General features: G+C 40.6%; 1 protein-coding gene across 1 annotated transcript; it reads left to right on the top strand.

The window, feature by feature from the left end:
- The first annotated feature begins 4,740 nt into the window (after positions 1-4,740).
- On the top strand, positions 4,741-7,104 carry LOC132104558 (zona pellucida sperm-binding protein 3-like). The gene is made up of 8 exons (XM_059510119.1): positions 4,741-5,308; positions 5,531-5,649; positions 5,735-5,838; positions 5,911-6,088; positions 6,468-6,585; positions 6,665-6,747; positions 6,812-6,900; positions 6,976-7,104. Exons 1-8 carry the CDS (start codon positions 4,772-4,774, stop codon positions 7,053-7,055), a joined length of 1,308 nt encoding a protein of 435 aa, XP_059366102.1. The 5' UTR covers positions 4,741-4,771; the 3' UTR covers positions 7,056-7,104.
- Positions 7,105-15,868: the final 8,764 nt, after the last annotated feature.

Genomic DNA, 15,868 nt, shown 5'->3' with positions numbered 1-15,868 from the left:
TGGATTATGCAACACGATATCCTGAAGCGGTGGCCCTCCGCAACATTTCCGCTAAAAGTGTTGCGGATGCCCTGTTTCGTCTTAACTCCCAGGTGGGGGTTCCAAAAGAAATCCTCACCGATCAGGGCACGGCGTTTATGTCACGTACGCTACGCGAACTGTACGGATTGTTGGGCATTAAATTGATTCGAACTAGCGTCTATCACCCACAAACCGACGGCCTGGTCGAACGATTTAATCGCACTCTTAAATCCATGATCCGTAAGTTCGTTCAGGAAGACGCCAAAAATTGGGATAGGTGGCTAGAGCCCTTGTTATTCGCTGTGCGAGAGGTCCCGCAAGCCTCCACGGGGTTTTCCCCCTTCGAGCTTCTCTATGGACGCCAGCCCCGGGGGGTGCTCGACGTACTGAGAGAAACTTGGGAGGAGGGACCGTCTCAGGGCAAAAACGAAATTCAGTATGTGCTGGACTTGAGAACAAAACTCCACACATTGGGGCGGCTATCAATGGAGAATTTGTTACAAGCCCAGGACCGCCAGAGCCAGCTGTATAACAGGGGAACTAGGTTACGCAAATTTGCACCGGGAGAGAAAGTACTTGTATTACTCCCAACGTCAAGCTCCAAATTAATGGCTAAGTGGCAGGGACCGTTTGAGGTCGCACGACAAGTCGGAGATCTCGATTATGAGGTAATACGGACCGATAGGAACGGGACCTGTCAGATCTACCACCTCAACCTCCTTAAAAAATGGAATGAGGCAGAATCAGTGATGTTGGCAATGGTGATTGGGGGGGAGGATGATCTCGGTCCAGAGGCGAATATCAAACCACAATCCCTCGCCCTGGCTCCAGGTGGAGATCACCTCTTGCCGTCCCAACTCACTGATTTAACGAAATTACAGGCAGAGTTCGCCGACGTCTTCTCGCCCCTACCGGGCCGTACTAACCTGATTCAGTACCATATCGAGACCGAGCCGGGCATGGTAGTTCGCAGCCGTCCGTATCGCTTACCTGAGCACAAGAAAGAAGTAGTTCAGGCTGAATTAGGCGCAATGCTTGACATGGGGGTAATAGAAGAATCCAACAGTAACTGGGCGAGCCCGATAGTTTTAGTTCCGAAAGCGGACGGCTCAGTCCGGTTCTGTGTGGATTATCGCAAGGTCAATGCTGTGTCGAAATTCGACGCGTATCCAATGCCGCGTGTTGACAAGTTGCTTGTCCCTCGGACCACGCTCCGCTGCAGTGGCTCCACCGCATGAAGGATACCAACGCGTGGATCACTTGTTGGTTTCTAGCTCTTCAGCCTTTTAAGTTCAAGGTGGTCCACAGGCCGGGTGTTCAGATGGCGGTGGCCGACTTCCTCTCCAGAAATGGGGGGGGGGGGGGGGCTGTGTCGGGCGGTGGGGGTATGTAGCGGGGGGGTGTGGTTTAGCGAAGTCTGCAGCGGGAGAGAGAATCAGGAGACAAGCGGTAAGTGAGTGGTTTGGGCAGAAATTATCATCACCTGTTTCTTGTTCCAGTAATTGGCGTGGAGAGAGTATAAAACGCCAGGAGAGACGGAAGCAAGCGAGAGAGAGACGGACTGCTGACCCGAACCGGAAACCGAAACCGGAAAGAGTAAACCGAAAGTGTTGTGCCAACGTGTCAGAATAGAAGTCACCATTTGGTGTTTGTGAAGTTTCATTTATATTTGTTAAATAAATACGTCAGCAGTCCAGCCTACCCCTTTGTCCTCTTCCTTTCCTCCAACGAACTTGCTACAATGTTCATGGTTGCATTTTTATGCACTGATCCTTCATGTTGGATACGAGTCACGACTGACCAATTTTGACTAGCCTACACACAAAAAACACGGATATTTTCTACATTTATAAAGTATAAGTCTATAGAAAGCATAAAACATCCTAATAAACTTATTGATTTAGCTTCACAACTTCAAAATATAATCTGCAAGCACGATAAACTATATGCGCTTAAAATTGATAGTACGAAAATGTTTACAATTTTTTTTATGTACGTGTCTCTAAACACAACTTTAATAAATCACTTGTTTTAAGTGAAAATGATGATTCAGACCATTTTGTTCAGTCGTACAGTATTGCACTGCAAATAACATTGTTAATAATAATATATATATTATATGCATACCCCTCTAACACTGGGTAGTTGCGTGAATATATGACAATGAGCACAACATAGTCTAACAACACAAATGCTTGTTCTTACTATTTCACACACTAGTCTCATTCCTGGTAAGTAAGCCTAAAATTGCTAGATAGCTTGACTTTATCCTAGTGTTTAAAGGCACTACTGTGATCGTCACACTGTTGTCAGATATAAACGGCAAAGTTTTTCATAGGGTTACATTTTGAAACAAGATTTCATATGTCTCCATGATTTGTTCATTCTTTCTGTTTGAAATTGTTTACTGCAATTTGCCACTCTTGTAGTATTTTCCCAGCTATTCATAATTGGTAGGCTATGTGTTTTGTTTCCTAGTTTTTTAATGTCATGTTAGAGATGTTAGAGGACATCGACATTTAGAGAAATTCGAGATGGGCCTGTAATTAACTAGTTCATTGGGATCTAGTTGTGGTTTTTTGATGAGAGGCTTAATACATATCCTAATGACAATGATGAATTAATAATAGTCAGAAGAGGATCTATGACTTCTGGAACCAGCTCTTTTAGGAGCTTAGATAGAATAGGGTCTAACATGTTGTTGGTTTAGATGATTTAACAAGTTACAGCTGTCAGCAGAGCTAAATTATATCCCATTGTAAACAACTATATTTTTCATTCAGAAAATAAATGTTCTAAATTGTACAGATATGACAGCACTGACAAACTAACATAGAAAATGTTATTTTGGCATTATTGTTTATGTCTTTTAAAGTGTTAACAATTAAATTTATTCTGCAAATCAACCCATTTTATTGTTCTAAATGTATAATTTGTTAGGTAAATAATTCATTTATTTCACTTACATCTCCAATGTATCCCAGCAGCCACAAGAGAGCGTCATGTTTCATGTGATGGTTTTGTGGATGCATCAAAATGTATTTCTGGAATAAATTGTAAAGATGGATGGATTTTAAGAGAATCACAGTGCTGTCTCAGAACATCTAAAAAGTTTCAGTCACTGTTAGATGTGGAGACTGAATACATCTAAAATATTTCTAGTTCCTCAATCTTTCTAAAAATAAATTGTTGGCAAAATACTGATGAATATCTCTCACTATGAATTCTCCACACATTACAAGGATTGACATGCACTGAAGTAAAAATTCACAGTAAAAAAAAAAAAAAGGATGATAATGTTTTATCCCACTTGTTGTACCTGAACAATTACAGGTGACTTCCGGGCTGCTTAGTCCCACCATTTTGCCAATTTACTAATGTTTTCCTTTTTACTCATTTATATTTAGGTATACATGATGTTACCATTACACATAGTGACTACACTAAAACTAAACCAAAAATTATTAATTAATATTTATGATTGTTAATCAATAATTTATGAATTCTTTAGATGCCATTAACTATCTATAATGGACAAAATTTTGTGTTTCTTATAAACTAGTGAGCAAATGAAGATTAAAGTCTCAGATTCACGTGTAGTAAAGTTTAGTAAGTAAGTAAAGTTTATTTGTATGGCACCTTTCATGGACAAGGAAGGTTCATAAAGTGCTGCACAGTAATATAAAAATAGACAATAAAATAAAATAACAACTGTACAAATATAAATTATATAAATTATAAATTCCATTTATAATAAAACTTCATAAAACTTCAATAACAAACAATAAAACTTCAATAACAAACAAATAATATTGTTAATTAAAAGCTTGTCCAAAAAGATGAGTCTTTTAGTGTTTTATAAAAGATTCCACAGAACTCATAGTTTTCAGAGCTAAAGGGAGCGAGTTCCAGAGCCTTGGAGCCACAACACAGAAAGCACGGTCACCTCTTGTCTTAAGATGTGTTCTGGGAACAATTAAAAGATCTTGGCCTGAAGACCTCAAAGACCGACATGGAGTATGTATATGCAATAGATCCTGGATGTAAGAGGGTGCTTGACCATGCAAGGCTCTGAAAGTAATGACCAGAATTTTAAAATGCACTCTTTATCCACATGAACACATGATATGTAAAAATTGATAGCCTGAATGCACTGTAAGTTGTTTTGGATAAAAGCGTCTGCTAAATGCATAAATTTAATTTAAATGTAATAATTTAATATCCAACAGGAAGCCAATGAAGGCCCTTCAGCACAGGAGTAATGTGTGATCTCCTGCTGGTCCTAGAAATAAAACGATAAACAAGCATCTCCCTCTCTTTTTTTTAAAACATTAGATCTAAACTTAGCAATGTTCCTGAGGTGGAAAAAAACAGGTACGAACCACAAACTTAACATGACAGTTAAAACACATCGATCTGTCAAAAATGACACCCAGATTTCTCATGTCACTGCAGTCAGATGATGATAGACACCCAAGGACCTGCCTAATCTTAAGGGTAATGTTGTCTGGGGCAAAAATCATCACCTCTGTTTTATCTGTATTAAACAGATAAAACGTTCTTAGCTTTCTATTGGGTAGTGATGTTCTTGACTTTTCTAAATTTGGGATGAATAAACTCTACAAGCCCAGAGGAGAATCAAAGTTAATCAATTAAGCTGAAAGGGGAGGAGCCACCTTAATTCAAAGCTCTACTAAATAGCAAAGCCAACACTGATGTGCATTGTAGCATTGTGCCAAAGTTTGTTAGAATGGGGTTCTTGCAAGGCGTGTTAGTGTTGGTTGTGATTGTGGCGCTTGACCTGAAGAGTGCCTTGGGAAGTTTGAAACACCGTCAAAGTCCCAGCAGCACAAAGTCGCAATCAGCTCCAGCTTCCAGAGTTCCTGATCTTTCTTCTCAAGGGTTCTTGAATCCTTTCCAAAAGGCTTCTCCGCTTCCGAGTCTCGACTACAGAAAATTTGCGCAAGACCCTCTTGGTCTTCAGGAGAAGCAGCTGTTGCAGGGTCCAGTCAAGCCTTTGGACTGGAAGTTTCCCATCATTCCAGAGGTGCAACGTGAGTTGGCGGTGAACTTCCAGTTGAGGCAACCTGTGACTCCCAGTAGTGTGGCTGTTCAATGCAGTGAGAGCCGTGTTCATGTGGAGGTGAGGAAGGATATGTTTAGCAACGGTCAACTGATCCAGCCATCTGGTTTGTCTATGGGAGGCTGTCCTGTTGTTGGTGACGACTCTGCCTCTGGGGTGCTCATCTTTGAATATGCACTACAGGACTGCAATAGTGTGCTGATGGTAAGAACGGTTACGTCTTACTGAATTAACCAATAAAAAACAAGGGTTCTTCATTAGTCTTAGTTGAATATTAAACCTCCACAGAACCTTTCAGTTTCTAAAACCTGATAACTAAAAGCTGCTTTTGGGAACTGATGTTCTATGGCTGCTAGAAACACCCTTCTTGAACCTTATTTTTTAGTTGAACAGAACCCATTTGGTAACCACTTCCGTCTCTTACAGATGACTGAGGATGAGCTAGTCTACACCTTTGCTCTTACCTACACCCCTGTGGCATTTGCTGGCACGCCGATTACTCGTACTGAGGGTGCAGTTGTTGGCATTCAATGCCATTATCAAAGGTAAGTGACTGACTGGATGTTTTCAAGCAGTGTTTCTTGTGTTGTAACCGGAAAACGGTTGATTTGGTATCTCCTTTAACTACAGGCTCCATAATGTGAGCAGTAATGCTTTGAGGCCAACTTGGGTTCCTTATGCTTCAACGGAGGTTGCCGAAGACGTCTTGGTGTTCTCCATGAACCTCATGCTGGGTTTGTGTAGTTTCTTTAGATCTTAAGCCTTGTGAAATGAGGCTGTGCCTAAACCGTTCTTTCCTCTTGCAGATGACTGGGCCAATCGGAGACCTTCAAATGTGTACTACTTGGGTGACATTATTAATATTGAGGCATCTGTGAAGGTGTACAACCACGTCCCCCTGCGTGTGTTTGTGGACCACTGTGTGGCCACACAAGTACCTGATGTGACTTCTGTTCCGAGATATTCCCTCATTGAAAATCATGGGTAAAGTCCTGTCACTTCTCTAGAACGGTTTAAGTTTGTTCAGTGAGCACTCGATTCCTGAGAATTAGGTTGAGTCAAGTGACCATAGGTTTAGCTCTTCTTGGTAAGTGCTTTTGGCATTGCTGAGAATGACTGTCCCAATGTTCATCCTACTGTAAATGGTATGTGAGATTTAAAATTTGTCTGAAGCGTAGCTTGGCATTTCCGTTTTTGGTTGTTTAAGTGTGGACTTGTGCGCACTCTAATGGCTAATGTTGCCCACAGTCTTTTGTGCTCTGGCTAGGAACTGGTTCGATCTACAAACCCCTACTACAGCGTTAACCACAAACATTGATGCGGGCAACTGGCTGTAAACCCCTTTTCACCCACTCTTTATCAGGTGCCTTGTGGATGCCAAGGCTACGGCTTCCAGCTCCCACTTCTTGCTTCAGACCCAGGAAGACAAAATCCGGTTCCAGCTGGAGGCTTTCATGTTCCAGGGAGGATCCAGTCCTTCTGTACGTACTATATTGAATGAATCTGAGTCCTCTTCCCATCTGCTCTGGTTTTGTGAACCCTTACCGGTGTCTCTTGCAGATCTACATAACGTGTACCGTGAAGGCCACTCTTGCTTCTGCACCCAGTGACGCTCTCCACAAATCCTGTTCCTTTTCCAATGGGTATGTTCATGCTGCTTAAGAACACGATGAAGCTGCCATGTCTGATTTTCCTTTCTTGTTGCAGGTGGCTTGCTGCTGATGGGAACCACCAGGTCTGTGCTTGCTGTGACTCAACATGTGGTCCTGAAGGGGGAAGTGATGCTCCTATTGGGGGTAGGTAGCTGCTTTAAGATTTCTTCTGACACTTCATGTGCTCTACTTGACTTGGGTATTTGCCTTTTTCAATAGGCGTTCAGTGGGAAGGCAAGGCCTCACTCGGTCCTGTAATTGTTCAAGGGCGACAGAAGACTCTAGCTGGACTTCAATAAATGGGGGTTGGAAACCCTATTGCTGACTTTCAATAAATGCACAACCTTGTTCTTGCTTCTGCTCTTCTTGTCTAGTTTAAACAATCTGGGTTTGTGCTCCTCAGATTAGATTCATCTCCTTGGTAGTTTTACTTTGTCTTAGTGCTGCATTTGGCACCTCTGAGCTCAGATTGATTCCAAAACTACAGATATTCAAGGGCAGGCTTAAAACTATTTAGACCCTACCAGTCTGCTCGCTACCATTTGTTAATTTAAATGGGTAGTCATCTCATTTATCTCTGGGAAAATATGGAGTGCCGCAAGGATCCATCCTAGGTCCTCTATTACCACCCCCCCCCCCCCCCCCCCCATTACCCCAATTTTACAGTCTCTGCATTGGCTATCTATGTTCCATATCAGTTACAAATTATTACTGCTTGCCTGTAAGGCCCTAAATGGTTTAGCTCCTGTGTACCTTACTAGCCTTCTACCACGCTACAATCCATCACACTCCTAAAGGTCGCAAAAAGGACTGGACTTGTAGTTCTTAGGATGGCAAAGTCCACTAAAAGAGGTAGAGCTTTTTTCGCATTTGGCTCCCAAGCTCTGGAATAGCCTTCCTGATAATGTTCTGACACGCCCTCTTGGTTTAAATCTAGATTAAAAACCCATCTCTTTCGCCAAGCTTTTGAATTATGTCTCTGTTTGATAGACAAATAGGTGTACTACGGACAGCTGGATTGTGTGATAAGTCTATGTACACTATAAGCAGAACTATGAACACTTGGGGTCTGGGGTGGGGGGGTGTCCTGACAGGACAGGTCCTCCGAGATGGTAGTTCCCAGGAACTTGAAGCTGGAGACCTTTTCAACCATCCTGTGGATGGGGTCATGTGTGCTTCCTTCCTTTTTCCTGAAGTCCACAATGAGCTCATTTGTCTTACTGTTGTTAAGGAGCGGGTTGTTGTCAACACACCATACAACCAGGAGTTGTCTCCTCCCTAAATGTGGAGAAAAAATTGTTAGTCATTCTGTCCCTTTTCTCTTTCTAGAAGGAAAAGCTCCCTTTTCAGTAGGGAAGTTAACTTAACCTTTGATGAGAACTACTGTGAACTTGGTTTAAGCTCAGTTTTAAAGAATTAAGTTGAATCTGTTGCCCATGACACTATAAATTCTTCTGCCAATCGGAGTCTCCGCCTCAAGGGTTCCACCTGAACACCCACTTCCCAGAAGCACTGCAGATATTTTGTATGCATCTTATGTTGTGAACTAATTGCTTTCTATATGCTGGTTAATTCAATTGGACAGTTTTATTTGTCCTTGCATCACAGAAAATTATTTATCATTTTAAATGTTTTTCCCAATATGCCTCGACAGTCCATCACAAATTCATCACTTGCTCCGCAATGGAACAACTCCCATTCTGACGGCACCCATTCACTGGGTAAGCAAGTGATGAAATGCTACATTTTTCTAAAGCTGATGAAGAAACAAACTCCTGTACATCTTGGATGACCTGAGGGTGAGCCCATTATCAGCCATTTTTCATTTTAGTAATTTATTGCTTTAATCCCAAACATATATGCAGCGTCCCGTTCAAACAAAGAATTGATGTAATTTTTTTTGTTGTTGTTGTGCAGCCAATTTTTTCCATGGGTGACTTGCACAGAAACATCCATAATTAAAGAGAAAAGCAGTGCAATTTAAGTAAAAATACAAAATAAAATTTTCAAGTCAAGTCACCTTTATTTATATAGCGCTTTATACAAAACAGATTGTGTCAAAGCAACTGAACAACATTAATTAGGAACACAGTGTGTCAATAATGCAAAATGACAGTTAAAGGCAGTTCATAATTGAATTCAGTTATGTCACCATTCAGCTCAGTTTAGTTTAAATAGTATCTGTGCAATCATTTGCAATCAAGTCAACGATATCGCTGTAAATGAAGTGACCCCAACTGAGCAAGTCAGAGGCGACAGCAGCAAGGAACTAAAGCTCCATCGGTGAAAGAATGGAGAAAAAACCTTGGGAGAAAACCAGGGTCAGTCGGGGGGCCAGTCCTCCTCTGGCCAGACGAAACCAGCAGTTCAATTCCAGGCTGCAGCAAAGTCAGATCGTGCAGAAGAATCATCTGTTTCCTGTGGTCTTGTCCCGGTGGTTGACTGAGACAAGGTCTTTACAGGGGATCTGTCTCTGGGCTTGTCTAGTTGTCCTGGTCTCCGCTGTCTTTCAGGGCTGTATTGGTCCTTTCTAGATGCTGATCCACCATCTGGTCTGGATACATACTGGATCCGGGTGACTGCAGTGACCACTTGATCTTGATACAGACTGGATCTGGTGGCTACAGTGACCTCGGAATAAGAGAGAAACAGACTAATATTAGTGTAGATGCCATTCTTCTACATTGGGTGTTATGGGAAGTGCTCCCGGTTCAAGTTTACCTAATTAATGCAGCCTAAAAATCATTTAATGGATTTGGATATTAGAAGCGTATTAGTGTGTAAATGTGTAAATCAGGCTAAAGAGATGGGTCTTCAATCTAGATTTGAACTGCAAGAGTGTATCTGCCTCCCAAACAATGTTAGGTAGGTTATTCCAGCGTTTAGGCGCTAAATAGGAAAAGGATCTGCTGCCCGCAGTAGACTTTGCTATTCTAGGTATTATCAAGCTGCCAGAGTTTTGAGTAATAAGCAAGATTTTAAAATCTATACGGTGTTTAATAGGTAACCAGTGCAGTGTTGATAGAAGCGGGCTAATACTTCCTGGTTCTAGTAAGAACTCTAGCTGCTGCATTTTGAACTAGCTGGAATTGGTTTATTAAGCATGCAGAGCAACCACCCAATAAAACATTACAATAATCTAACTTTGAGGTCATAAATGCATGGATTAACATTTGAGAGCATAGGTCATAATTTAGATATATTTTTGAGATGGAAAAATGCAGTTTTACAGATACTAGAAATGTGGCTTTCTAAGGAAAGATTGCTATCAAATAGCACACCTAGGTTCCTAACTGATGACGAAGAATAAAAAATAAAATAAAGAGCTGAGTATCATCAGCATAACAGCGAAACAGCGAAAGCTTACACAATGTTTCCTGATGATATCTCCCAAGGGTAACATGTAAAGCGTGCAGAGTAACGGCCCTAGTACTGAGCCTTGTGGTACTCCATACTGCACTTGTGATCGATATGATACATCTTCATTCACTGCTAAAAAATTGATGGCGGTCATATAAGTATGATTTAAACCATGCTAATGCCCTTCCATTAATGCCAACAAAGTTTTCTAGTCTATGCAAAAGAATGTTGTGGTCAAAAGTGTGGAACGCAGCGCTAAGATCCAATAGCGCTAATAGAGAGATACAACCACGATCAAATGATAAGAGCAGTTCAATTCTAACTAGAGGAGGACAGAGTACACAGCTTCATTACTTGAGTAAAAGTACAAAGTATTTGTACTCGTTTTTAAAAGTACTTGAGTATCAAGAGTACATTTTCTAAATATTGCTTATATTTATGTACAGAAATGTCCTACAAAGAGTTATGAAAAATGGTAATGTTAATACCTTAGATAATGTAAAAGGAGTTGAAAGTAAAATCAAGTCATTTTCATCTTTTTAGCATGTTGCTTTGTTTAACATTTCTCACTTGCCCACAAGGCAATAGCACAATGGCAACGTTCTGACAAACCTCTGCTAGAGTTTTCATGGATTTTTTGCACCCACATTTGAACCTGGCTGTGTTAAACACACTGCATACTCAAGAACAAAGCAAATGCTAAGCTTACATTAATGTGTAATATCAGAAAAGAAAATTCAGCTAACAATTGTGTGTTTCTCTGTTGTTTTTATCAATCAAATAAATAAACCTAAACCAGCAAATAAGGCAATATAGCAATGTTCTGACACACCTCTGAACCTGACCATGATATACACGTAGCATAGAAGAGAAAATAATAATGAAAATCAGCTAATCATCTGTGTTTAGGTCAGCGTACAAAGAAGGAAAACTAAAAAGCCCCTTCCTCTCACATTGACATACAGGCGCCTGCACAATCCAATCACGTTTGAGAGGGAAACGATAAATTGAAGGTGCGTTCGACTTCACGCAGTACTGCACAAACTGATCGCAGTCTGACTTGAAGCAGTGCATGCCGGTTAGATATTTTATCCGACTTGAGACGGGGCCGAAGCCACAAATTACTGCGAGAGTGTTTCGAGAGCAGCTGGCTGACTCAGCCGCCACAGTTTCTCCAGCGTGACTGCAGGAGCGCTGATGACGACACAGCTGTTTAATGATTGGCCAGATTCACCACATGACTACGACCACATGGGTTTCGGGTTAGACGAACCCTTTCAGTTTCATTAATGGCAACACATCTGTGTTTTTAGAATGATAATAGCTTTTTTACTGTAGTCCCACTGTTGTATTAAGTCACGTTTATCATAACACTGATAAAAGCATATATACCCCACTGTATTAGTATCTAAATAATATGATTATGTTGAACTTTATTCTTGAAAATATGGCACCAGAGCTGAGTAGTAACGGATTACATGCAATCTGGATTACGTAATCAGATTCCTAATCTCAAGTACTTGTAATTAGAGTAAACTACTTTTTAAAAAACTCTTAATCAGAGTACAGTTACTTTTTAGGGATTACATGATTACATATTATTGGTCCTGGGCCCACCCACCTGTCAGTCAGGCCCATCCAGTCATTGGCCTCACAATGTAGCCTAACAATATTCAACAATAATGTATTTTTGACACGAACATTAGTAAGTTGCTCTGTTTCATTTTAGTTTAACATACTTAGCTAAACTTCAGTGTCCCTCTGTGAAATGTGCTCGTCGTTGTGAAGGGGGGATGAGCTGTTCGCAATCTGACTGCGAAATGCGCTACGCGGGCATTTCATCATCACCATGACAACCAAACAAGAATCAAGAAACATTAAGATTTATTTTTATAGGTCAAGTATTGTGATAATCGCAACAGAAGGAGTAAATTATGTTGCAATTATCACAATATTTGACCTATAAAAATAAATCTTAATGTTTCTTGATTCTTGTTTGGTTGTCATGGTGATTATGAAATGCCCCCGTCAGATTGCGAACAGCCCATCCCCCCTTCACAACGACGTGGTGCACATTTCACAGAGGGACACTGAAGTTTAGCTAAGTATGAAAAATGAAACAGAGCAACTTATTAAAGTTCGTGTCAAAAAGACCACGGCCGCCGCAGGAGGAAGATGATGCAGATGTTCAGGAGCCTCAGCCATCAGTCAGTAGTAAGGAGCTGAACAGCTCTGCTTGTGATTACATTAATTCAGCCATTTCTCCATCACCAGCAGTGCTCCATTCTCTAACATCTACCTCACCTACACGCCAGTGTACAGGTACATACAGCCATGTAATAGGCCTATATACAAATGTGCAATAATGAACACGAAATAATGAACACTTTAACATTGCTGTTGATGATTCTGAACATGAGGTGTTTGTTCAGCAACTAGAAAAAAAAGTATCAAATGGCAGGGCATTTCCATCAGTTGTGGAGGTGCTCGATGCATGCCCATGCGATATCTTTCCAAGAATGAACCGTCTCCTGCGAGTCCTCATCACACTACCAATAACACGCTGTACTGTCGAACCTTTCTTTACCACTGTAAATCGGATAAAAACTAGTATCAGAGCAACAATGTTGACACATAGACTGAACTCTTTGTCCCTTCTCTCATTTGAGAGAGAATTGACTGAATCCTTGGACTATAACGAAGTCATTGCAGTGTTCAACTCAAAGCCCCGTCGTCTCCTGTTATAAGCGCATCACAAGTAAGCCAATCTACATTTACTATGTACACTAGTTGCCTAGTTAATGTTGTTATATAACGTGGTTTATGTGGCCGCTGAGCCAGACCAAGCATTGTTTTTACACACTGTCCACTACTGTCCTGCTGATTTAATGATGGTGTTTTTTGCATCTGTCAGATGCGCGTGTGTGTGTGGTGTGGCCGCGCGCAGTGGAAATGCTTATCGTTATGTTCTTAACACTGCTTATGATGACATGATACATGCTTGTGCTCTCATTAAACTGTGGTGTATTCAAGAAGCAGGTGTACTGTAGTTGTGTTGGCCTATTTTGATAACAGATGCATTTTAGGCTGTGCCCACCTGATTTTCTCTGGGCCCACCTACTTTGTGATTCCTGGCTACGCTACTGCCTGCCGCTTATATACGTTCATGATTCTTTGAGTTTTTCCGGCGGAGAGGGGGAGGGGTGTCAGAATAACGCTCAGAAGAAATTAGCAACAAGATTAGGGAAAATGGAGTGGAACGCAGCCTTTAATCACTGGATGTACAGACATCATTTCATTTTTAAAGAAAGACACGGGAAAAATGTCACTGTTCAGTGTAAATTCTGACTACCAAGGATTAATTTGCTGTCCATGGAATTCTTTGACCTAGCAAAGTTACTGCTGGGATTTTCATGTCCTTTAAAGGGTAACTAAACCCCTGGACAGAGCCTGACTCCACCCACTAGCAAGATTTGAAAAATGCTGAAAAGTGGGCAGATCACAGCGGAGATAGATGGGATGAACCGAGGGCGGTGCTGAGCGGGTGGGGCGTGAACCTGAGACACGCAGTGACGGATTAATTGACAGATGCTGTCAGAGTAGCTAAAATGGAGAGTGACTGTAGTGACGCATATGGCTTTGCAACAGAGCGTTTATTTGAAGTAGAGGACTTTTTTCTCCCCCACCTTCACCTGAAGTGGAGGATGTCGAGGTGTCCGTGGCCTGAGCCATATCAATTCGAGCCACTCAAACTGCGGTCTTAACTTCTGCACCGCGACGCTTTTCAGCGCGAGCTGTGTGGAGAAGCCCATTTCCACCTCCATTGCGTTGGAGAAGCAATCCCGCAGAAAATGCAGTTTAAACACTCCAGCACTAGGCGGGAACTTGCGGTCTTTCAGGCCAAGTTCATGCAACCACTGGCGTTTAATTTTCAAGTCTGCTGAAAAACTATGCAGTCCAGCAGTGCTGTCGCAACCAGCAACACTACACATACGTACCATCCTGATCAGTGTACTAAATACAGATAAATCTACACCAACTTGAAGCTATCCTAACTGATGCAATACTATGCTATTAACTATGCTTCAAACAATACTAACGTTACACTAACAACTATGCTAATTAACTACATAGGTAACACGAAATAATCTAAATAACTATATAAATGCTATGCTAAATAGATGCTATAATAGTCTATCCTGGTCATTTTCAATACTCGCAATTGCAGCTCCTGACTCACTACAGTGATTTTGACGAAACAAGATGGTTTTATACTGCCAAGGGCGTGGTAGCTCGTACCAAGGGGCGTGGTGAGCTACAAACCTGCCACCGCTTACGTCACTTGCCACCGCAACATCCAATAGGAAAAATCAACTGCAGTAGCCACCGTTCAACCTGAAGAGGGCAGCACTCAGACGTTTTTACACCATATATTGTAGAATTAAAACACTTTATACTCAAATGTCAAAAAAGTTACTCGAATCAATGAACAGCACTAATAAAGCCACATTCTTACAGATCATTAACTAAAAACAGTTGGTTTAGGGTTTAGTTACTCTTTAATATATTTTTTTAATGTTGATTTTTTTTTCATTGTAACTACCTTATGCACTTCAAGTGTTTTGAGATGAAATATTTGACCTGGAAATGTTCTTTATATATTAGCCAGGGCTCGACATTAACGCTTGTCCAGGACAAGTGGATTTTGTGAAGGGGCAAGTGAAAGAGAATTGTACTTGCCCGACCGGACAAGTAACCTAATCAAAATTTTAATAACAAGCTAACTAGGGCAGCACAATTTGGCGAGAATGTTTCTGATTTTATCACTTTCAGTGTAAACGGTGACTAATAACGGATAATGTATTGACAGTATCAAGGTCGGGTCAGTTGAGGCTCATGCAGTCTGTCTGACTCGAGGAGAAATCAACACTATAAGAACACACAAAGAAACAAACATACTGCGGTAGAGGAAATATAAATATTCTGTATAATATGTGCAACATCACACGACCAGGAGTGTTTTTCCAAATTTCAGCTCGATTGCAAATGTGATATTGATTTTATGCATCTTCAGTTAAATAAACAAGTAATATTAACTGAATTACATTTTAGACACATTATGGATAGTTTTTGTTCCATTTCAAACAAAAATAATTCTAAGCAAAGCCAAAGCAGAACAGTCGCGCATCTGCAAGAAACACAAAACGGTCTTTCGTTTCTAAATTATTGAATTTTAAATGAGTAAATGATTCAGTGAGCCATTTATAAAAACTGTTACTTGCTTCATTTATTAACTGATTCAGCCATTTTATCGAATCGGTTGAATCAGTGATTTACTCATTAAGACAGTGACTTGTCACCACCTACTGGTGGTTTAATATCATATTTTAAAGTATCATTGCATTTTTCCAATATTTCATATTTTCTATGTCAGAAAAGTAAAACATTAATCTAATAACCTATTTATTCATTTGGACAGATGGAGTTTGTTGATACTGATTTCATTTTAATAATAATAACAACCATAATATCTTATTATTCTAATTTAATGTAAGGATAACATGTAAGAATTCAACGTAAATGTAGACATCTACATTTAATCAGTTTAGGAAAATATTTTCCTTTATAAAGTTAAAAAATGTAACAGCAATCAATTTAAGGCAAATATCAAAAATATACTAATTAAAGTAATACCTGATAGAGCACCGATTAGACTGCTTCAGAATAAATTACATTTGTGCCAAAAAAAACA

This window comes from Carassius carassius, chromosome 25 (genome assembly GCF_963082965.1).
Source record: "Carassius carassius chromosome 25, fCarCar2.1, whole genome shotgun sequence".
NCBI classification, from domain to species: Eukaryota; Metazoa; Chordata; class Actinopteri; order Cypriniformes; family Cyprinidae; genus Carassius; species Carassius carassius.
The sequence above is the reverse complement of the archived record's forward strand: the minus strand, read 5'-3'. Positions and strand labels throughout refer to the sequence as shown.